General features: G+C 56.4%; 1 protein-coding gene across 1 annotated transcript; it reads right to left on the bottom strand.

Moving 5' to 3' along the window:
- Window positions 1-1161: 1161 nt before the first annotated feature.
- LOXL1 (lysyl oxidase like 1) lies at window positions 1162-21988 on the bottom strand (the record flags this gene model as incomplete). The annotated part of the gene is made up of 6 exons (XM_082839382.1): window positions 1162-1281; window positions 2857-2952; window positions 3543-3699; window positions 4190-4327; window positions 7103-7211; window positions 20836-21988. The coding sequence occupies 6 exons, from the start codon at window positions 21986-21988 to the stop codon at window positions 1162-1164; spliced, it is 1773 nt and encodes a 590-aa protein (XP_082695508.1).
- Between the last annotated feature and the right edge of the window lie 1078 nt (window positions 21989-23066).

The raw sequence follows: 23066 nt of genomic DNA, 5'->3' as shown, positions 1-23066 counted from the left end.
ACACACTCTGTGACCTGGATAATTCTGATCGAATTCTGCGAATGAGGAACCTCGTCTCTGAATTGAACCAGAGGCTACTGTTCTCACGGTGTGGTGGAGGGCTGTGAACACTAGCTTAGCGGTAGCAGCCAAGGGTGCAAGGGCTATCTCCAAACACACACTGAGCCCTCACACACCAAGCTCTGAGCCCGGTCACGTGCTGAGCCCTGACCCTGGTCGCACGCTGAGCCTTAATCCCGGTCACACACTGAGCCCTAATCCTGGTCACACACTGAGCCCTGACCCTGGTGATAGCCTAAACCTCTCATACCTATCAACCATTAATAAGCAGACATGTTTGGGGAAAGATGCTTCTCTGGGCCTTGGGATCCCTGCCATTTGTTCCTCAGCTGATGGACTAAAGCTCTAGGAGACTAGTCTTTTTCTCTTTACTTTGTAAATGGAAAAGAGTTGCTTTGACCTGTTCAAGCATTTAAAATTCACATGGAGTGGGATGGGGTTTTTAATGAGTTCGTAAGCAGGGGGTCCCTCTGCAAAGTACTTCATGTGAGGAATCAGGAGAGAGGCTGAGGACAGCCAGCGCAGGGCAGCAACAGCTGAGGCGCCACGTGCCGAAGGCCTGGGAGTTTATCGACTCCCTCCACATCTGGGCCCAGGGACTGATGACTGTTAGAAGTGATTCCAACCAGAATCAGTTCTAATCTGAGACTGCTTAATTCAATCCACCAGATACGGACGCTAATGATCACACAGCTGCCATTCACCGAGCGCCCGTGTGAAGGGTCCTGGAACACACACAGATGCCAGGCCTTTAAATTCTCTTCACAAGTCTGCGTGGGAAGTGCTGAAGAGAAAAGTAGTTCAGAGAGGTGAGGTGAACTGCCCGATGTCACCGAGTGAGGGAGTCACAGAAGCAGGAATGCAGAGCCCATGCACCTCCACCCAACGACACTGCCTGCTGCTGGTCTCCACCTCAGGAGAGATCACGCCCCGGATCAATGCCCGCAGCCCGAGCACTCCGCTTGGGGTGGCCGGTCCAGCCGCAGCTGTGTGCGGCCATCAAGGTGACCCACAGGGCAGGTATCCTACGTGTTTCATGTGGCCCTGCCTGCTCCTCAGGTAGGAGAGGGGCTGGGGTACGGAGAGTTGGAGGAAGGGCACTTACTGGACAATTTTGCAGTTTGTTGTAGAAACATAGCGACCTGTATAGTGGATGTTGCATCTCACCACATTGTTGGTGAAGTCAGACTCCAGAACAATGTACTTTGGGTTCACGTGCACCTGAAGAAGGAAAGGAACAGAAGGAAAAGGGATCTGGTCATGAGGCTGTGCTTCACTTGGTCACCAGGGAAGGCGGAGAGGCAGACAGGCAGACACAGAGGAGCCAGAGAGAGGGAGACAGGGAGATGGAGAGAGACCATGAGAGACCAAGAGACACAGAGACACACGGATGGAGAGACAGAGAGAGGAATGAAGAGAGAGGCAGCTTACAGTCAAAGGAAGCATTGCTGGGTCATCCTTCTTGGAAGACAGGTTTCCCCAGAGTCAGAGCCCAGGCCAGGGGGCCTCGCACGGGGCATTCAGAGCCACTGCCCCAGGGAACCCAGCAGTGAGTGAGGGGCCGGGCAGGGATCCCAGGCCTGGTCTCCCTGACTCCGAGGCTCGCACCCTTTCACCTCGCATGCCTGTCTAGGTGACCTGTGGAAGGCCTGTCTGATGCCAGGTAGCATCTCCTGCCCTGGAGCCCAAGGTACCTGACACTCACTGAGATGATGACCCAAGCATAACCTATCTGAAGAGGAGCTGTCCGGACACAAGGAAATCCTTTAAATGCTGGATTGATAGGGGAGGGCTTCGCTGGGATGGGCTACACCCAGCCTTATTTGCAGAACATTTTAAGAAGAGAGGAAACGATGTTATATTTAAGTTACGTTCCTTAGGGGCAGGAACTGTGCATTACTTATGTGCCTTGAATCCTCGGAACCTAGAACTCAGAAAGGCCTTTGTACGAGTTTGTTGAGAGTGGATGAATAAGGAAAGGAAAAGAACACCCTTGACAATCTTGGCCCTTGGGTGAGGCCTCGCCGAGCCCATGGAGAGGTGCCCAGGATGGGGCGCGACCAGCTGCTTCCAGGTTGCCGTGTTCTGAATGCGGCCACCCAGCAGCCCGTCCTCATGCAGGTTAAAGCCGCCTCCCAGGCCCACCTTCCCTGCTCTTCCTTTACTCCAGCACAGAGCGGTGGGCCCAGGGGGCCTCCTAGAGTGAGCCCTACCCTCGCTTTGCACCTGCAAAGAGGAGGCTAAGATTTATCTTCCCCAGGTAAGGTCATGATGACCCGGCCCGCGCTCAGCCTGCATGGATGTTCCATGTTGGGCTGTGTGTCCTTAATGTGCTCTTCTACTTGTCTCCGCAAGGGACGGGGCACTGGAGTGAGTGTACATGGAGGAGGGGTTCGGGCCACATGAAAAAGCCATGGTCACAAGTGCCCTTGGCTTTGCAGGGGTCCTATGAGGAGCTGAGGGTCTCTCTCAGGGAGGGCAGTGTCCTCTCCCAGATGGCACAGAGCCTGCCCTGCTCACAGACAGGGGAATGGACCCCATGGCTCTCCAAGTCCCCTGCCACTTAGGGAAGACAGAGTAACCGCCTCCTCTAGGATCACCACACTTGGGCCGAAGGTTCCTCGGTGTTTTTACGTTAAGAGGCTGTGTCTGCCTGAGGCTAAAACCTTCAGGTGGGAAGTGCAGACCTCAGGGACCTCATCAGCTGATACGTCCAGAGGGTGAAGCTTATGTCAGAGGCGGGGACAGCGAGGGTGAGCATCAGGTTGGAGGAGTGCCTCCAACCAGGGGCCCCACCTTGAGGATGTAGTTCCCAGGCTGCACGTCGGTTATGTCAATCCACTGGCAGTCGATGTCCGCATTGTACGTGTCATAGCAGCCTGGGCTCAGGCCCTAGGAAAAGGGACAGGAAGAGAGGTTGGGGTGCTGTGCACTCCTCAGAGCCACCCCATGCCCACTTCAGCAGCCTGGGGCCCTCCTTCCTCTGTGATTCGTCCTGACCCTGGCCTGGGGTAGCTACTCAGAGTGGGTCTGCCCCGTCCTAAGCCCACTGGATGGATGGACCAGAGAGATGATAGATATAATAGTCAGATGGAGGGATGAAATGAAGGTGGGGGGATGCCTGGGAGAGATGGATGGAGGAATGGATAGAGAGACAGGCAGGCAGGATAGATGGACACTCTCTGGATGTTTGGACAGAAAGATGGATTCGGGTGGACAGCTAGGCAAATGGAGTATCATGCCATCCAGAATTCGCTGGAATGTTCCGCTCCTTCCATGAGCAGACACCCCTGGGAATGGAGGTGGAGGGTAGCCCCGAGGGGCTCTCTGGTGGCTTCAGGACTGGCAAGAAGACCTACACTCTCTGAGCTGAGCGGCCAGGAGCCTTGGCACTAGCCCATCTTTAGCTTGGCTTAGGCTCCCCATCCCTGGCGGGCTTCCCCCCGTCCTTCAGAGCCCCTGCCCTGCCTCTCCAGCCCAACCTGTGTGTGAGAGGTGCACGCGTAGCGCTTGAGGTTGCCGAAGTCGCAGGTGCTGTCCTCCAGGCAGAAGCTGGCCTTGTGGCCCTCGGCTACCTTCTTGCCTGTGACTGCGTCCAGCAGGTCATAGTGGCTGAACTCGTCCATGCTGTGGTAGTGCCTGGGGGCAGGAGAAGAAGAGGGAGAAGAGGGCCTAGTCACCCCTGGCTTCCCAGCCTGTTCCCCTCCTGAGACGGGCCCAGGTGACCCTGCTGTGACACCACCTCCTGAGGGCTCCTGGGGCTCCTTGGTCACTGTGTCCCACAGGCAGCATCTCTGGTGTCCTCACTGAGCCAGTCACCCTAGGAGGGCACCTCCTCAGGACCCCTCACTTCCTCTTGGGCTCCCACCTGTACCGGCCTCCCTTGGGTGATGCCCTGTATTCTAGATACTTCTGTCCCCTATCAAGACCGATCCTTCTGTGTCCCATCTTCCATTGCGGCTTTTGCTAAGGCTCCTCTGAGAAATCCTTCCCCAGTGATGGATCCTTGGCAGAAAACAACGTACGGGGCCCTCCCACCAGCACTGCCCCTCCGGAGTGCTCCTGGGGAGGGGCACTCAGGCCCAGGGCCCTGGCCCAGAAGCGGGGGCAGGCCAGGTAGCCCACTCACTGGTGGCAGCTGTGCCACTCCCAGGTGTGCCGCGGCCGGTTCGGAAGGAAGTCTGCAGTGCCCTGGTTCTTCACGCGCTGGGGGAAACGCAGCAGCACCCGCACGTCATAGTCGGTGGCCTCAGGGGCGTAGGCTGTGCTGTGGGGACAGGCGGGGAGACCAGAGTGGGCTTGGGTACCAGACGCAAACACCCAGCATAGGTCGGCTCGTTCCTGAAGATTCTCACATCTGACCCCTGCCCTGCAGCCAAGGCTCAGGCCTCTGTTCCTCTCTGCGGGCCATCCCCTCCTTTCTGGCCTCTGCCACGTGGCTGGCAGCTGCCAAAGGAGTCTTTCTAAAGAAGCATTTGGCTTGATAATGACCCTCTGAGGGTCCCTGATGCCTGCAGGTGACTCTCAGCTGGGGACAGCCCCTGAGGGTGGGGGCAAGTCAAAATCTTCGGAGGGCTTTTATAAAATAGCCCTATCCAGGAGATTCTGACCTTCTCCCTCCCCCTACACCTGGGTTCCAGCTTCAAACACTGTCTCCCAAACAGACCTAACTCTTTCACTGATCTGTACTTTTGCCTGTGCCGTTCACTTGACCCAGAACTCGCCCAGCCTCCTTGACCCAACTCAGGTCCCCTCCTCCAGGAAGTCTGCCTTGATTGCCCCACTTAGAGGAATCGTGACTGCCTGTGAGATCTAACAGTGCTGCCTACAACACACCCTGATACCATACACAACCTGAGCTGGGTCAGTGTAAGCAGACCACCTCTCCCTGATTGTGTGGCTTCAGGGCCAGCGACCTGCCCTTTTTTGCTCAGGAAGCACTGGTCTGGTGTAGATTGCCTGTTCACAATTCACTTGCTGACCCCCAATTGCCAGCTGAGATGGGCCTTGTGAGGTGAGAAGGGAAAAGAGAGGAAACTGAGGGGCAGCAGAGAGGGGACACACATCACACATCCCATAGGTCGGAACGAGGGCTAGCTGAAGGCTCCTTCCTCTTCAGCTGACTGTGGACAGCTGTCTCGGCCAGACTCTGGGGCACTTCCCTGGCAATCATTAAGGTCTGGGCCCTAAGGCTTGAGGCAGGAGGTGGCCAGTCATGGGGATTAGCTCTCTCTGAGAGGATGTCTGGACAACAGGCAGTGTAGGCTCCTGTCTGCCAGGACGTAAGGCCCTTGGCCTTGTCTGAGGGAGGCTTGGAATCTGTCTTTGTCTGTGTTGGAACTAGACATCCTCCTTCCCTCTGTTCAGTTAAGTCCTACCCCTCTGCTGGGCTCAGCACACCGTGGGAAACCATTAGGGTCTGGGTTCTAGGCCCAGCTTGGCCACAAACTCGTGGTGAGACTTGGAGCAAGTTCCTTTCCTCATCTGAGTTCTGCCTGCTGTCTGTGAACTGGCACCGGTCCGCAGCCCACACTTTCGATAATCTCCGAGGGCCCTGCTGCTCCAGGGCTTCAGTTCTGCTGCATTTTCTAGGTCTGTATCCCACACCCAACCTCCGCTGATGCCTCAGCCCTTGCCAACCTCTCCCTCCTCTGGCCGCCCACAGTTCCAGCCTGCCAACCGCTCCTTCTAGCTCTCCTTCCACTCCCTGTCACTTGGTTCTGGGTAAGAGGCCACTTTCTCCAGCTAGACCAGGACAGCCCTGGGATGGAGCCCCACTGCCTCCGCCCCAGCCCATCTGGGAGCTCAGGTGTGGGCACACGGGGTATTCCATGAAGACGGAATAACAGTTTGGTTTTGACTCAAACTCCTCAAAACTCAGCCTCAACGGATGGCCATGGAGGCTGAGTTCCTCCCCACTGGAGGAGCTGTAGCAGGAGCAGTAAGCACATTATGCTCTCTTCCCAGAGACGAGACCTGAGTGGGCAGGCCGACTCAGTGGAACTCACGTGTGGTCCCTGGACTGGTGCCAGTTCGTACACTGTCTGTTGCCAGTCTGTTGTGAGATAAGGAATTTGCACCAGCATGTAAACCAACTACATCACGAATCACACTGTCTAGTTCAGCCGATACTTCCTTTTTTTGAAGCAAGACTTTCTCGATGAAGGAAGCAGTAAGTTGAGTTACATTCCAGTGCAAGCTCCTTGTCTTGTTACAGATGGATAACAATTTGTGGTCAGCTATTCTGAGTGGCAGTGAACGAGGTCTCCTTAGTGAGAAAATGTTGAGGTTCTAACGGGCTTCCCAGATACTCAAAAGTGAAAGTAAATAGAGTTCAACTGTTTAAAAAAAGCAAATAATTAAGAAAAATAGGAGCTTTCAACATAGACAGCTGTCAATAAAAGAAGTAGGTCAATATAATCTTTAACTAGTTCTTTTAGCACAGGGAGATGTCCCCAAAGCATACATATTTGAACAGAACATTCACTGTCAATAAATTCCGAAGCAAGCTCTGCAAGAGGCAGAAGAACCCAGGAATAATGGAGAGCTGGCTGTGCTCACCTCCCGGGTTCAAGTAAACTGGCATCCTTCCCTTCTCTCTAGTGCAACACATAACTGAGGCCTCCTTGTTACCCATGCCCACAGCCCCTGCTGGACAACCCACACCTGTCCTCTGTGGAGATGACTCCATCATCCTGCCCTCTATCCTGAAGGCGTCTATAAGACTTCCCTGGGCTCCCCACGAGGAACCTTCTCATGAGACACCTCAGATCTGAAGGTTTTAGTTCCTCTCACTGCTCCTCAGTTACTGACAGGGCAACACAGACCTTTGGGGCAGGTGTGAAGATTAAATACCATTAAGTTCCTCATATGGTGATCTATACAGAAATGCTGGATCACTCTCATTCCCCTCCACACCTGACTGCCTTGGGGCAGGCAAGGCCCACCGATGAAGAGGCCAGGGTCGTGCAGCCTTCAGGCAGCCTGGCCGCCACGAACACAGGTTCCGGGGACTGTCCACGCTTCATCCTCATCTCCTTACCTGGCCAGACACTTCTCCTCTGCAGCACACCGCAGGGAGTACAGATGGGCTCTCTGGACATAAGTGGACGCTTGCACGTAGTTGGGGTCCGGGACCAAGTCAGGGAGACCTGGAGTGGGGAGAGGGAGAGAGGGAGGAGGGAGGAATGGTTGGCATTGAGGAGGGTCAGGCTGGTCAGGTGTAAAGCCCAGAGACCTCTCCAACCCCGAACGCCCTGTGCTGTTCTCCTTCCTCTACACAGGCTGTCACTTCCTCCTGGAAGCCTCCCAGCGTGAGCAAGGTGTGTGATTTGAACCGTTCTCCCTAGGCTCAGGTGTGGGGTCAGGGAGGTCAGGGGGCAGGGGCTCACCTCTGGAATTCCGTGCTGTTGGGACCGCTGAGTCTCCTGCGACATGAGCCAGATCTGGGAGACTGGGTGGAATTTGGAGAGCAGGAGAAGACAAAAGGGTATTCTCGGCAGGAGGAGTAGCATGAACAAGGGCCTGGAGGGAGGACTGAGGGACCCAAGTAATTTCCTGACAGAGACACTCCCCTTGGTGTCCTTATTTCCCAGGCCTCTGGTCACCAGACCCCACACACCCTCTGCTCCTCTCACCCCTGCAGCTGGCATTCTTTGTGAGCCGCCAAGAGAGAACCCTGGGCTTCTGACCCCGAGTGGGTCCCAGAAGGCTCCTGGGCAGAACCAGGTGAACGCTGGTTGGCAGAAGTGGGGGTGATGAGGAAGGGAGGGGCTCACAGGAAAACATGTCCCCAGAGCAGGCTGCTGACCGGGCAGGATTCTCAGCCTGGGAGCCCAGCCCGCCCTTCTCAGGATTCCTTTCATCCTGTCATTGGCCCCCAGACCTGACCACACCTTCCCCTGTCTGCAGCCTCAGGCCTCCAATCTGAGGAGGGCCTGGCTCCCTGCCCTGCAGGGCCTAGGGCCCAGTGCCCAGGGGAAGTCTGGAGTCTGCTCCAGCCCCTGGATCACTTGTTCCCCAGGTTATGCTAGAGCCAGGGTTCTGTCCATTCTGCCTCCCACCCCGACCCCGTCCCCGTACATAACTTAGTCCCAGTGAGAATGATTAGGAATAAGCAGAAACCGAACTCAGGTGTCCAGACCCTATCCACATGGAATAAAGAAGGAAAGATCTTGATGTTGGGTGTGTGGAAGGGGTGGGGCACGTGGTGGGGTAGGAGGTGGGCAGGGAGACTCCAGAGCCCTGGGCTCCATCTCAGCTCAGCCACCAGCTTAAACGGGAATGGGCCTGGACCTCCATGTACCCTCCCCTCTCAGGCTGCAGGGATTCTGGCAGATAAATGATAAAATGAAGCTGTAGGTTCCTCTTAGCTTCTTTCAAGCCCTCTGTTCTCGGGGGGCAGGCACAGTGAAGGGGCTTGAGTCATGCAGACAGGCTTCTAGCCCCTTCTTGCTGCCAAAACCCTCTTGTCAGCTTATAGGTCCAGAAGATGAGGCAGAGGAGGGGAACTCTGGCTTCTAAGCCTTTCCCAGAGGTGTCTGCTACACGCCACCCCTCACAAACACATGCCTGGGGTTCTCAGACCCTACCCCTGCTCGCCCTGGGGCTCCGGCCTCATGCAGGAGCAGCCGGTGTGATCTCACCTACTCGGAATGAAGAGGAAGCTTGGAACACAAGGGTGGGTGAGGATGAGGTGGCTCCTGGCTGATGGGGGCTGTCCTGGCCAGCCTAGGCCCCATTACTCAAGCCCCCAGGAATGCCTGTAGTCATTTCCCAAGGGATCCTCCAGCCTTGAAAGCAAGGACCACCTCCGTATCGAGCTGTTTCTCACCCTCTGGTCCCTAGAAGCTTGTGTTGCGGGGAGGGGGGAGGTGAAGAAGACAGGAATGGTCCCCTTTCCCATTACCAGAGAGCCTTTCCCTCAGCAACATGTGGTGGTGGGTCAGCTGGGCCTGAAGCTTCATGACACCCAGCATTTGGCACCAGATGGCCTACCACCCCCCACCCCAGGCCCGGTTTCAATAAACACTGCACAGATGGCTCTACAAAGCTTTTCTGGCCCGACTCTTCCTCTCTAGGCCATTTCATGAGTTGGCTATGCAGTCCAGGGAAGCTGGAAGAGCCAGCTAAGAGGCCAGGGGTATTCAGGGCCAGCAAGGGCTGGTACCTCTCCTGGCCTCTGACTGCAGCCCGGCTATGATCACATACTGAGTCCTGATCCTGGTCCTATACTGAGCCAAAGATGACCATCTTCCTTCTACTGTGGAGGAATCTCAGGTTCAGGCAGGTGCCTCCTGCTCCAGGAAGTCTTCCCTGATTGGCAGTGACATTCCAAGCTGCACAGACTTCTCACTACTAGATCTGTATTGATCTATAATTAGATTCTATCGTATTTACCTGTGTCTACTCCCCTCCAGACTATGCACTCTCTGAGGGCAGGGCCTGGGCCCCACTCACCCCCTCAGTGGGGCAACCCACCGTGCTTCAGGGCTGACTGACCGTTAGGCAGTCAGTCTCTGTCAGGCAGGCTTCTTTAATGATTAGTGCTTCATACTTTACTGTTCCAATCATCCACGAGCATGCTCCTCACCCTGTCTCCCTTAGGACATCAGGGCACACAGAGGTGCTGGAGGGAACGGAGGCTCAGAGAGGGCAATGAATTTGCCCACAGTCACACAGCAAGTCAGGGAAGCCCCAGGAAGAGCTCTTAGGTCCCAACCTCCTTCCAGGACTCTACTTGTTATTCTTCTTTTTATAAAAATAATTTCTTTTAGTTATAATTTACATACAGTCAAATGCACAGATTTTAGGCATACAGTTTGATAAGTTTTGACAAATGTATACACGGTGTAGCTACCACCACAATCAAGCTATGGATTGTTTCCATCCTCCCTGAAAGTTCCCTCCAGCCCCTTCCCAGTAAATCCCCCCTCCCTCCTTCCCAGGTAACCACTGATCTTTTTTTTAATCACTTTAGATGCTACGCCTTTTCCAGAACTTGAATGGAATCACCCTGATCATTATTTTATGTTCTTTGCTCTGCATCTCTGACCATCACAGAGGTCCTGTGACTCCCCTAACCAGCTCCCCCTGGCCCGCCCTCTACCCCTCCCTGTCACACCCTCACTGCCCTGGGATAAGCTGCTGGAAAAGAGAGCAGCCTTGGGAGTTCAGGCTGGGTCCCCCCCACCCACTTCAGGATCCCTGCAGAGGTCCCTGGGAACAGCAGATCCCCTCCCTCAGCTGGTATGTTTTCCCAGGAAGGAACAATGCCTCCTTCTCCACTGCTCTCTCAGGAGGCATTCCATTAGCAGCCAGGCCTGCAGGCTTGGGCTTTCAGCCCCTCCATAGGGGCTTGGGTGTGTGGGTGGGTTGTGTGATGTTGGAAGGAGGATAAGGGAAGGCTTGAGTGGGGGCTTGTGGATGTAGGGTACCAGTTTGCTGTCTCTGGCTTGTGGGGTACAACCAGGCCCTCCAGGCAGGGTGGCCAATGTTGGGTGAAGTCTGGTTACAACCAGACCCGTGCTCCCCTCCCCTCCCCACCATCCCAAGAAGTGTGCATTTTAAAGGAAGATCCTGGAGAGAGGATAAAGCTTACTCAAAGGCAGGGAGAACCATCAGTCATGGGATATAATTTTGTGTGTTGGGGGGCTGCGATCTCTTATCCAGAATATACGGAGTCATGCAGCCCTTGGACCTGGCACTGGAGACATTATAAAGTAGGTTCCAGTGGGCAGTTTTCCCAGAGACTCCTGTTTTCATAAATGCAGAGAACTGAATTTATCATAATTCTCATTTCAGAGCAAACTAACAAACTAAACTGGTCTATGCAAGGCCCCTCTTGTCATTATTTTTTTTGAACCTCTATCCTTACCCTGCCCTCAGACATATCTTTGAACATCTGTGTCTCTGTGTAGAATCTGCAGTATGTTGGAAGTGGGTATGTATCCTTGAAGTATATAAATGACATTGTCTTATAGTCTCATTCTGTTTCTTGATTTCCAATGTAAACTTTAAGATATGTCAAGTTCATTGCTTGTCATTGCTAGTGGGATTCCACAGTATGCAACCTCCATGGCCCATCTAGCCAGTCTCCCGGGGATGGACCTCCGCGGATGGGGCCGACCACTCAAAGGCTGGGTGGACGGTCTTGCTCAGGCTACCCAGGGAGGCCTGGTCACCATCAGCATCCTGCCTTCCATGCCCCGGAGGTAGGCAGGAGCCATACTTCTTACCCTGCTGTCACGGACCTTCTGCGTGGACCTGGGTTGGCCTGGCCCCCCTCTAGGCCTCACTGCTTCCATCGATGCAGACTGAGTGTTCTCCACCTCACTCATGCCCTAGAGCCTGGGGCCGGCCCGCTGTGAGAACTCTTCCCCAGAAGCAATGTGCTGACCACGGGGGTTTAGGCTGCACAGAGCCTGGACCAGGATTGGGGGCACACTGAGTCAGAGGGTAGCAAAGACCCCTGGGATGACCAAAGCCAGGCTATTTGGCTGGGGAGGGGCTGGATGTGAGTGAGTCGGGTCCCAAGGCCATTCTGCAGGCAGCCTCTGGTCTGGAGGAAGCCCTTCAGCCTTGGGGGGGCCCCATCAGACCCTCCAGGGCAGTGAAGACACCGAGCTGTGGGACAAGGACCAGCACTCTGCATTCCCGCTCTGCCCCTGGAGCTTCCTCTGTGGGGGATCCAGGGCCCCCTCCCAAGGCCGATGTCCTCCCACCTCACCCAGGCTGGGCCTGGAGCTGCCAGCTGGCCCACGTGCCAGCCCGTGGGAAGCCGAGGACTGTCCTCCCCAATGCATGGAGAGCAAAAGCCTTCCCATCTCAGCCGTCCTTCCCATCTCAGTCCCGGCAGGACTCAGCCGGGGCCTTCTTGTGGGGAAAGACTCCAGCAGGCCATTGTGCCATCTCGCCCAACGCCCTACCGTCCAGGTCCCTTCCCTTTCTTAGGCTCAGTCTCCCATGTGGACGATGGGGAGATCAGCCTAACTGCCCCTTGAGTGCAGTTTTGATGGCTCCATAAACACTTGGAGATTAAAATACTTTCAGGAGCTATTCAGTCCATTCCCCAGCCTTGGGCAAGAGCCCAAGACCTCTCACAACCTCTGCAGACGATACTTTCGCTGCCAGGAAATTCTCCCACCGTCTGACCTAAATCCTTCCTGCTTTAGGAGGAATCTGTTCCTTTCTGCTCAGCCGTTCCTGGCAGCTGCCCGGAGTGGAGGGTCTGAGGTTACATTCCTGCTGCTTTGCCCACACCTCACCTGTTTTCCCTTTGGCTTCCCTTTTCCTGTGGGTTCCTTAAACCTCGTCTCCTTTGAAATCTTTCCTCCCCAGGCCTCCTGCTCACAAGAAGCAGATGAAGGAAAACAGAATGCAAAAGAGCCCTAATCTCTTGAGCCCGGGGCTGGAGGATAAACAATGTCCAGCAGGAACCGGTCAGTGGGTTGTGAAATATGCGCAGAGAGGGATATTTCGGCTCCAGCGGCCAGACTCCAGAGGAGCCCCTAGGTGGGGAAAGCGGAAGGCTCGCAGAACACGGCCTGAATAAAGATGAGCTGCGAGGGCCTCCAGGGCGGGAGCCAGCGCGCTGGGTCCTGAGAAATTATTATCTAATAATCAGGACATTAAATTGCCAGCATCAGCCTGGCAGCGCCACACCTGAGTGACGAGCAGGCAGGCAAGGTGGCTGCAGGATCTGCTGCGGTCCACCGTGAAGGGCAACACAGCCCAGGCAAAGGAGCTAGGATGGTCATAAAGCCTGGCCCAGAACCTTCATTGGCTCCCCATCACCTACAGAATCAAGCCCAGACTTCTCAGAGTGGCAGCTAAGGCCTTCTGTGGTCTGGCCTTCCAGATCTCTTAACCCTAAGGGTCAGTAGGCAGCTCCTAACACAACTGACATTTTCTGCCCCTGGCCTCTGACCCCTAGTGCCCTTGTCCTGGAATTCCTTGCTATACACACACACACACACACACACACACACACACACACACACACACACACACACACACCCTTATCGGGTACAGTCTTTAGGCCCCAAAGCCTACCTTGTAGGTCCTCCTCTGCCACCAGCCGGTGCTCCTCCCTCTTCCCTCTTCCAGCAAGGGCCTGCTGCCCCCACCAGGCTGGGAGAGGCAGTTCACGGGCAGCGATGGCCTTGCTCCTCTGAGCGGCAGGACCAGAGTCAGAGGAGGGGATGTGTGTGTGTTCAATTGAGCAAACTGCCCAGGAAGTAGCCGGGGCTGGGCTGGGAGGAGGCTGCCGCTCACCTTTGCGGAGGTAAGCTACCTTCCTCTCTGTTCAGGCCTTCTGCCACCACCTTGCACACCTCACTCACTCACACTCTTCCCAATGTGAAGACAGCCCCTACCTTCCTGCCGGCCCACCCTTGCAGGCCCTGCTTAGTGCCCCTCTCTCCACCTCCAGAAGCCCCTGAGGATCGTATGGTCTCCTGGGTTCCCTCCCTGCCCCTCAGACCCTTCACAGTGACCTGAACTTTTTATCTTTCTTACAAAACCCACTCGACCCATGGCCTTCCCATCTCAGCTTATGGCAACTTCATCCTTTCAGCTGCACAGGACATAACCCTTCCTGTTATGCCTGACCCCTCTCTTTCTCTTCCACCCCACATCCAATCCATCAGGAAATCCCATCAGCTCTACCTCCAAAATATAGCCCGAAACTGACTGCCCACCACCTCTGTTGTTACCCCTGGCCCGGCCACCGATATCTCCGCCTGGATCTCTGTACAGGCCTCCTCTCGGACTCCCCCTGCCTGCCCCCGCACTGTCCTTTCCCAGCATAACAGTCAGAGACCCTGTTTAAATGTCACTGCAGGAGCTCCCCAATGCATGGAGAGCAAAAGCCAAAGTCCTCACAGTGGCCTACAGGCTCTCCATGGTCTGAACCCGGTTGCCTCTCTGACCTGTCTCCCATAATGCACCCACACCCATGCCATGCTGCTCTAACCACACTGGAACACACTTGAAAGCCCCAGGGAATTCCTGCCTTGGGGCCTTTGCACTGGCTGTTTCTTCTGTCTGGAATGCTCCACCTGCAGATAGCTGCATGAATCACTCTGTGCCTCCTTCAAGTCTTTGCTCAAATGCCACCTTCATGAGGCCCACCCTGACTACCTTTGCAACCTCTCCCAACACTCCAGATCTCCCTGACTTATCTCTCTTTTTTCCACAGTACTTACCCCTTCTATTATTTACTTATTATGTTTACCCATGAAAATACAAGATCCACAAGGACAAGGATTTTGTCTCTTTTCTAAAACTAATGAATACCCAGCTCTAGACCAGCATCAGCACAAAGTAAGGCACTCCATGAATATTTGTTGAATGGCTGAATTTCCTCATGAGATGATATCTGCTCTCCTCAGCCAGGCGAGAGCCCCTGGGGGAAGGGGAGGGTGGGATTGTCCTTTGCCTGCCGCCCAGCTGCACAGCGTGTTCTGAGAGCTGGCGAGTTGGGTGAGATGGAAGTGGGTCTGGGCCGCGGCATCCTGTCTGCCTGGTCTCTTGCTGCTGGGCTGAGACCTCAGTGAGAACAGGGATGGGTCCAGGGCGCCCCTGAATTCCCTGTACCCAGCTCAGGGCCAGGCACCTGTAAGCCCTCAGCGAGCACAAGCACAAATACTGGCACCCCACAAAGGGTCTGTTGGCACTGCCTGTGTGAGCACAGCCTTCATTATCAGGCAGAGGCTGGGACAGACTCCAAAAGCCCTTTCTTTTGAAAAAGGATTAGCTTTGGGGTTGGAAAACCCATGGTTCCAGTTGGCCCACAGGGGGAGGAAGGGTGGGTTGTCTCCTGAGACTCTGGTGGCAAAGCCCCCTCAGGCCTTGACTTCCGCATTTGTGGACCTTCCTGCTCTGGTGTTCTGACACCCTCTTCCCATTTTCAGGTGATACCTAAATGCCCAGTTTCTGGGTGTCCATGAGTAAGGGGGAGAGGGACCCAGGTGCAGCCCCAGCCCTGTAATCCTGAATCCAGACAAAAAGGCCCTCTGGGTCCAACCGCTTATGGTGAGGAGGCTGTTAGGTCAGGGCAGGGGAGGCACGAGACCCAGCTTCTCCTTCCAGCCTCCTCCCAAGCGGACTGCTACTCCACAGGAATGCCGGGCACAGAATTGGAAGCAGGTGTGGGCTGCCTGGGCAGACCACCCGCTCCTCGGCCCCCCCCCCCCCCGCTTCCTGTCCTGCCGCTCCAGCCACTGCCCTGGGGAGTTTTCCATGTGCTCTTGGCTTGGACAGGAGTGGGGTGGACTTGGGCTGGGACTACTAGGGAGAAGTGCCCCTTTGGAGGTGACAGGAGATTGAGATGGGGGTCCCTGGGGAGGGGAGAGAGGGAGGAGAGGAGACGAAAGGCCGAGATGAAAGGCCAGAATTCCCGGGCCAAGTGCGGCAGTAGCCTGGTGCCTGTAAGTCCCGAAGGACTCCCCACCCTGCTCAGCCACCATCCCAAAAGGCTCTGTGGGGCCTGTGAACTCAAGGCAAAAAAAAAATCCAACTTTTTGTGTCCTAGGGGGTTTAGACCTGAGAGAAGCAATGAACGCGGAGACATACCGTTCCCTGAGGGGCAGAAGCAGAGGGAAGGCTGGGATGGTTCAGTGGGGGAGAGAGTCAGCCTAGGCCCGAGCTTGGCTGCTGCTGAATTCTGAGACCTTGGATGAGTTACTGAACTTCTCTAGCCTCAGTTGCCTCCTCTGTAAAATGGGGGCATAATATCATCTACCTCACAAGCTTGCTGGGGGTGCTAAACGAGGAAATAAAAACAAAATGCTTGGCATAGTGTCTGGTGCATATTAAGGGTTCAATAATAGCAGTGGCTATTATGATTATTTAAAATGGGAGCTGTCTCTTCTTGCAGGAATGGCCCAGTTTGAGAACAGGGGAGAGAGGATGTGGCCTTGCAACTAAATGATACGAGAGGAGACGGGAAATCTGCCTGCGATGAGGTTGCTTCGGACACGACTTGTTTGTTCTGACACTAGTGACCTTCCATTGCCAAACAGGGGAGTAACAAGAGGACCCAGGTCCCTCTATCTCCATAGTTGTCTGACCCTTTACCCCAAGTTCCTCGGCCTGAAGACTCCATTTCTTTCTGAAGGAGCAACTTGAGACAACTTCTGGGAAGGAAGGAGGGATGCTGAGCTGTGATTCTGCCTCCACCAGTCACCAGTTATGCAACCTTGGGCTTAACCTCCGAGGGCCTCAGTTTCCTCATCTGCAAAATGGGGGTAATAACAATACCGAGGGTTGTTATGAGAATTAAGCGACTAATTGTAAAGCTCCAAGAACAGTGTCAGGTGCTGTAGATGTGCTTGTTAAACAAATGTTCTGGAGTCTATAGAGTGGGAATGACAAGGCTTCACGCTAACACCTCACTGGGGAGGTGCTCAAAGCTGTGCACTCTCTCTGTTTCATCTCACTCTGTCGCAACCAGTGCCCAGAACATGGTAGGAGTCAAGTATCTGCTGAATGACCAAATGGATGTGCAAGGTAAGCCTTAATATGTGAAAATTTAGAAAAAAAAATAATGCATGGGGGTTAAAAACTCAGGATGGAGAGCCATGCAGACTCAAATTCTGGTTTCACGACTAAGAGGTCGTGTGACAATCAGCAATTGAGCCTGTCACCTTATCTGTGAAACGGGATGGATAACAGCATCTGGCTGGTGGGGTTGCCGTGGGAATTAAGAGATGAGGTAAACAGAATTATCCCTCTGGAGGTGGCTGGGGGAACTGAGGTCCAGGTTCAGGTCCTGCCCCAGCTGGCTTGCAGGTGGTGTGAGGGTCCTCCCGGGTCAACTGAGTGCAATGCAGAGATGACAGGCTCAGTTTGAATTCTGGCTCGGCTGCCTCCAGCGGTGAGACCTCCCCAGGTCTCCGTTTTCTCATCTGTACCAGAGGACCATAATCCCCCCCTCTCTAGGAGGCTGTGCGGGTGAATGAAGTTGCACATTCCAGCCACAAAGCTCAGCAAGGGCTCCTCTGCAAGGGCTGAACTTGTCATCATCATCCTTGCCTGGGGGCTCTAACTCGGGATGCTCTGGGTGGCCAGGCCTCCTGCATCGACTCCAAGCCTTGTGGAGGTGGGTGGGTGACCTGAGTCAGGGGGGCAGGAAGTAGGGGGTGCAGCAGGGAGCCAGGGCTGCTCTCAGGGACTAAGGGGCCCCATCTGGCCTCTTGGGTGCAGGAGGCTGGATGGAGAGGGACGTACCCTAGAAACACCCCTGTGTGAGTGCAGGGACATGAAACACCTGGGCCTAGGAGCAGCACGATCCTCGTGGGGGCTGTGGAGGCCTGAGAGAGGGAGAAGGAGGAGAGGAGAGGAAGGAGGTGCCTCAGGTTCTGATGCAAAAGGCTAAGGCGCTGAGATTTTGTCCTGAAGGCCTTGGGAGCCACAGAGCCTTCTTGAGCAGGAGAGTAATATGGTCAGCAATGAAAGGGTGTATCTGCCCCATGCGTAGGATGGACTGGAAGGGACCAGGGAGGAGGCAGTCACAGCTCCGATTGGTTGTGTGAGGACAGGCAAGGAGGACCCACGCCAGGCAAGGTGGGCACAGCCATCAGAGATGCCCTGGGAGGACAGCCAGGGTGGCTGCTCCACGATGCTTTCATAGGGCGGCCAGAGGCAGTGAATCAGGCTGAGGGTGTAAGGGGGAGGCCCTGAGAGAAAAGCCGTGGTCTTCTAGGGCCAGAAGTCATCTTAGTCTGCACCGGTACCACCAGCTCAGAGAAGCTGAGGCTGTGAGGAGGCAGGAACAGGGACAAGGAGGCTAGGAGAAGAGGGCCCGGCTTGGGAGAGGGAGGGGCACAGCACAGGGGCCTGGGAAGCAGGCAGCCACCCTCCAGGCCTCTGCACGGATCTGCTGTGACAGGCAGACCAGGTATGTGACCTGGGCCTCTGTTTCCTCGCCTTCCCTCCCGTTACACATTTCAGAGACAACGGTACTGCAGGAGGCCTTGGGCAGCCCCCCTCCCCGGGGTGGGAGGGAAGGGGGTGCAGGCACCCAAGGAAGAAACCAGGCTCTGGACAGGCGCTTGGAAACTGCCCAAACGTGGAGGACGTGGGTGGTGCGCACATGTGTTTGGTGTTGTGAGGACATGTCCGCGTCCACGCCCACATGCATGCGGGCTGCCAGCGCCCAGACTCAGACCCCTGGGTGTGCGGCCAGGAGGAATGAGGTCAGTCTCGGAGAATCTACTCTGGACTCCCACACCAGGCCTGGGGGTCTGATCTCAAGCACAAGGCTTGGCCTTCCCCAAACCGGGATTTTCCATGGTCCCAGCCTAGCAGGGTGGGAAGGGGAGCAAGTGATGGGGGAGAAGGTACTGCTCCCTCTCTGGCCTCTCTGTGAGCCCCGATTTAGCCTGCACCGCCCCACACACACCTTCCCCCCCATGACGAGGGAAGGGGCACTTGGAGGGTGCTGACAGCTTGCGGCAATACTTGGGCACCTCCTCCTCTCGGAAGTCCTCCCTGAGTTCCTAGCGCCCCCGACTGGGGAGGCCCCTCCCCTGGGTCCCCTAACCCATCCCCCCAGTGCCTGCCCAATCACAGCACTGAGGTGCCCCCTTTTCTATTCCTTCCTCAGGGCAGGGCCTGGATTCAGCTTGGCATCTAGTATACTACGTTCCAGGGAGAAATGTCTTTAATCCCAATTGAACACTGGGGCTCAGGGGCAATGGCCAGAGGCCCTGCTAAGCGCCAAGCACCCCCCGCTCCAAACATAGCCTTGCTCTGGCCAATCCCCCTCTGAACCTTAAGAACTGAGAGGCTAAAGAAGGACCTTAGAAAACCCACTGGCTTGGGGCGTAGATGTCAAGTCCCAGGCCTGGCTCTGCCAGCACTGTTATTTGAGGCTATTTGAGGCCTCGGTTTTCTCCTCTGCCCAGAGGCGGAGTGCTTCTGGCTGAGCCCCACTCTGTGGTCTTGCATTCTAAGAAAAGCTACCACAAAAGTTTAGCTTATAGGTAAAACACGCTCTCCTCCACGGAGCTCTGGGAGCAGTTGATGCAGAGCTGTAACACACCCTGCTGCAGGGATGCTGCAAGCCCTGGTGCGGATCAGATCCGGGTGAGGCCGTGGTGGCAGGAGGATGCATCCTTCATCACATCACAGAAGGGCCTTCCATCTAGCTCCTGTCCTAGCTCCTGCAGGTTCTCAAAGTGGGATTCAGCACCCAACTTGAGTGCTACGCCTTGAATATGAGGGAGTGAGTACTGCCAGTGTGGACACTCCTCTCCCCTAGCCTTGGGCTCCAGCAGCCCCTAGAGAGACGGGAGTCCCCACCCCTGCACCCCAGCGGCAGCCTCTCTCACCCAAGGTCATTATGGCTGGAGACAAGGAAGCGTCCCCGTGCGGACAGAGGCAGAGGAGCAAAGGCTGGGGGTACACTACCTGTGCCCCTGAGCCCTGCAGTGCTCCGCCCTCACCTGGTGCGCCTGGCACAGAAACATTGTTGTGGAGCAGAGAGTCAGGAGTAAAGAATCATGGTGTTAATCGCAGCCTGAAAGAGGCAAGGCTGGGGTGGAACGCATATGCATTGGGGACTAAATGGAAAACCTTGACCAAAGCTGACTTTGGACTTGCAGAGACAGAAGCAGGAAGGGGAATTCTAGGACAGCAGGACCAATGGCCGTTCAGCCCTGGCCAGGCCACTAGCGGGCCCTTGCCAAGGTAGTCTGCCTGCTATCAGCATATGTGGAGTTGCTCATCTGAAGAAGGAAGGCTGCCCCTTCCACTGAGTCCTCGTGTGTAGATGGCTTGGGCTTTCCCAAAACTAGGTCATAATTTCAACACCCCCTGCACCCCTGTCCACAGCTGCCTCCTGGGACTCTCCCCCAGGGCCAGGACTAGGGTGAACTGAGTGAAGTGACTGAGGCCCTGGCCTGGGGTGCAAAATTTAAGAGGGCGCCTAAAAACTCAGTAGCTACGAGAAGTAACATTTCAGGCAATATTTTTAAAAATCAAAATTAACACACAAAAAAATCTGTGATGAACAAAACATCAAAATTTCAAATAAAGATGATCAGTATTGCTGATTTTTCAGTTGCCTGAGGCTTGAATATAGTTTGGCATGCCACCATAACTGATTCTATTTAAAATTTTTTTCATTTTTTTTGCATTATTTTTGATTTAAAAATGAATTAAAATATTACTTATCTCGATTAGTAAGTTTTTCGGTGCCCAGGCTGGTGCCCCACTCGCCTCTCTAGTCTGGGCCTTGCAGTGTGCCCCTGAAGGAACTCTGGGTTATCTAGTCTGCACTCCTGTCAGCCCAGATTCTCTCTTCTAACCTCCTGTTCATTCAGGCCAAGCTCACAGATGCCCAGTGACCGGGAACTTGCCACACCTCCAGAGGCGTCCCCTAAGGCCTTTCTGACCCTGATGCTCCCTGCTTCACCCTGTGAGGCTGGCAGAGGGGCACCTCCAAGCGTGGAGGACATGCCCTGATGGGAATGAGGGAGAGGCGGGGAGGGGGGCTCCTTTACTTTGTCCTCAGATGACCCAAGCCACGTCTGGAAGGCGTCTCTTTACAAAGCCTGTCCAGTCCCTCCACCCCCACCCCCCCAAGTCAGAGCCCCGGCCTGCCTGGCCAAATCCTGGCACCGATGATGATGCGTGGACAGGGCGAAGGCCGGGAGGTGGGAAACACTGGGGCTGCCTATGGGGAGGAGGGTGGGGGTCCTTACTTAGCAGCTGGGGGAGGCCTTCGGTAAAGGATGGAGGAGGGCCTGGGCGTCGGGACGTACTCACCTCTACCGTTTTGGCTGGGCCGGTACACGCTGCCCACACTCAGGCGGCCCTGCTGCGCGCCATTGCGCTCCGAACCCGGCGGGGGCGCGTCGGAGCTGCGCACCGGCAGGTAGGGAGGCTCCACCACGCGGAAGGGGGGCTGCGGCTCCACGGCCCGCGGCGGGCTATAGGCCTCGGGTGGCATGTTGCCGTAGGGCGGGTACCAGCCGAGGCGGGGGTCGCCGCCGTAGGCGCCACCGTTGGACTGCGCAGCGTCGGGGGCCGGGTCGGGGTAGGCCTGCTCGAGGCCCGCGGTGCCCTCGTTGTACAGGCTGTGCGAGTAGCGGCGGTCCAGGCCGTCGGCTGGCTGCGGCTGCGGCGGCTGCGGCGCGTACGGCCTCTCCGGGGCCGGATAGAAGCCCTGCGGCGGGTACTCGGGCTGCTCCTCGCCGCCGCCGTACTCCTCGTAGCGCGCCCGGGGCTGGAAGGGGTAGATGACCCCCGCCGCGGCCACGGCCGCCGTCCCTGCGCCCAGACCGCCGCCCACGCCGCGGTAGTACACGTAGCCCTGGTCGTAGGTCCGCGACGCGGGGTCGTATGTCTCGTACTGGCTGACGAAGGGCGCCTGCGGATAGGGGAACTGCTGCGGAAAGGAGGACGGCTGGCGGTAGGTGGTGGCGAAGGCCGAGGCCGAGGCCGAGGCCGAGGAGGCGGAGCCCCCGTGCCGTTGCTGGGAGACGGAGGTGCGGGCCCGGGCCATGGCCGTGCTGTCCCCGACGGCCACCTCGCGCCAGTTGTCGGGCACCTGGCCGAAGCCGAATGGGTGCCGCGCTTGGCCGCGCACGGTGTCCGAGCCGATGCGCCCGGGCAGGGGCAGCGACGGGGCCTGCCGACGCCGGAGGCCCCCGTGGCTGCGCCGATGCGGGGCCTGGGGGGCGCCCGCCAGCAGCACCCGGGAGTTACTCTCGGAGCGCTGAGTCCCCGCAGGCAAGTACTCTGAGCCCGAGTTGAGCAGGCTGTACACCTGCCCGTTGTTCTCCCACTGGATCAGCTGCCGCCAGCGTCCCTGGTCCGAGCCCTGCCCTGGCTGCGCCTGCTGCCCGTGCACCAGGACGCAGACGCAGGCGCCCCACACCAGGGCCCCCAGCTGCCAACAGGCTGGGGCCAGAGCCATGGTGGCCCTTCTGCAGAGGCCTGGTGGACTGAGAGGCTCTCAGGAGTGGCCCCCTGTGCGTGCTTCTCTTCCCACGGCCTCGAGGACAGGACGGCTCCTTGCCTGCCCCAGCTCTAGCTTTGTCCATCCTGGCCTTGTCCCGAGCGGGACGGCTCCTCCGATGACAGCATTTCGAGGCCAGGGGGTCAGGGCAGGGCAGGGGCGGTGCCCAGGGCTGCACGAGGCTCTCTGCAGGGCACCGGGCAGGCAGGACCGCCTGGGGGCCTTACATGGCCAGCCCGGCACAGGCTGGCCGCTGGGCTGGCGCTTTCCCACTCTGAATGAATAAGCAACAGGCTGGGAGCGTAGGGAGGTTTCGGGCAGCCTGGTCCGCCTGCTGGGGCCTCCTCCGCGGGGCCCTATGGCCCGCCGGGTTTTAGCTATGTGGCCTGTCCCACAGCTGCTGTGCTCCCTCAGTCCCTGGAGCTCCCAGCCAAGCCCCAGACCTGCCTCTGAGGAAGGGAATGAAGAAGGGAGTAGGACGGGGCCTCTGGGGACTCAGGCCCGGTGAGTGGGGCCCTGGCAGGTATAACGGGGCTGAGGTGTCAGCACCATTCTGACCATTTCTCTCTGCTTTGGACCCAGCATCCTTGGTCTCACCTTACTGGCTTCTTGTTCGGGCTTGAATAAGCCCCTGACTCGTGTCCACTCCAGCCTCTCCCCAGGATTCCTGGGCTCCCATTCTCCAAAGCCAGTGATCAGACACCCTCCTTGTTGGTGGGCCTTCTTGGGCAAGGTGCTGACTCCCAGCTGAGCCGTTCTCTAATTCTGGACCTCGGGTGTACCTTAGTTCATTGGGCCTGAGCTCAAAGCACATGGAGCTTCAGCTGTTTCCCTCTTGGCACATCCCTGGGCCTTAACTCTCCCAGTCTGTAGAACGGAAGTATGCCCCCGTGCTGAACAGAACTTGTGAAATCATGGGAGAGATCAACTTCCTGCCCATCCTGTGTGGTTTCTGTCCTGTATAACCTAGAAATAACCTGAGTGTGCACATGGATAAAGTGAAACTCAGGGGCTGCCTTTGATATGGGATAGGCAT

The sequence above is a fragment of the Leucopleurus acutus genome, assembly GCF_964270905.1.
Source record: "Leucopleurus acutus genome assembly, chromosome: 1".
In the NCBI taxonomy this organism is placed as follows: domain Eukaryota; kingdom Metazoa; phylum Chordata; class Mammalia; order Artiodactyla; family Delphinidae; genus Leucopleurus; species Leucopleurus acutus.
Note: the sequence above shows the minus strand (reverse complement) of the source record. Positions and strands in the feature narration are given on the sequence as shown.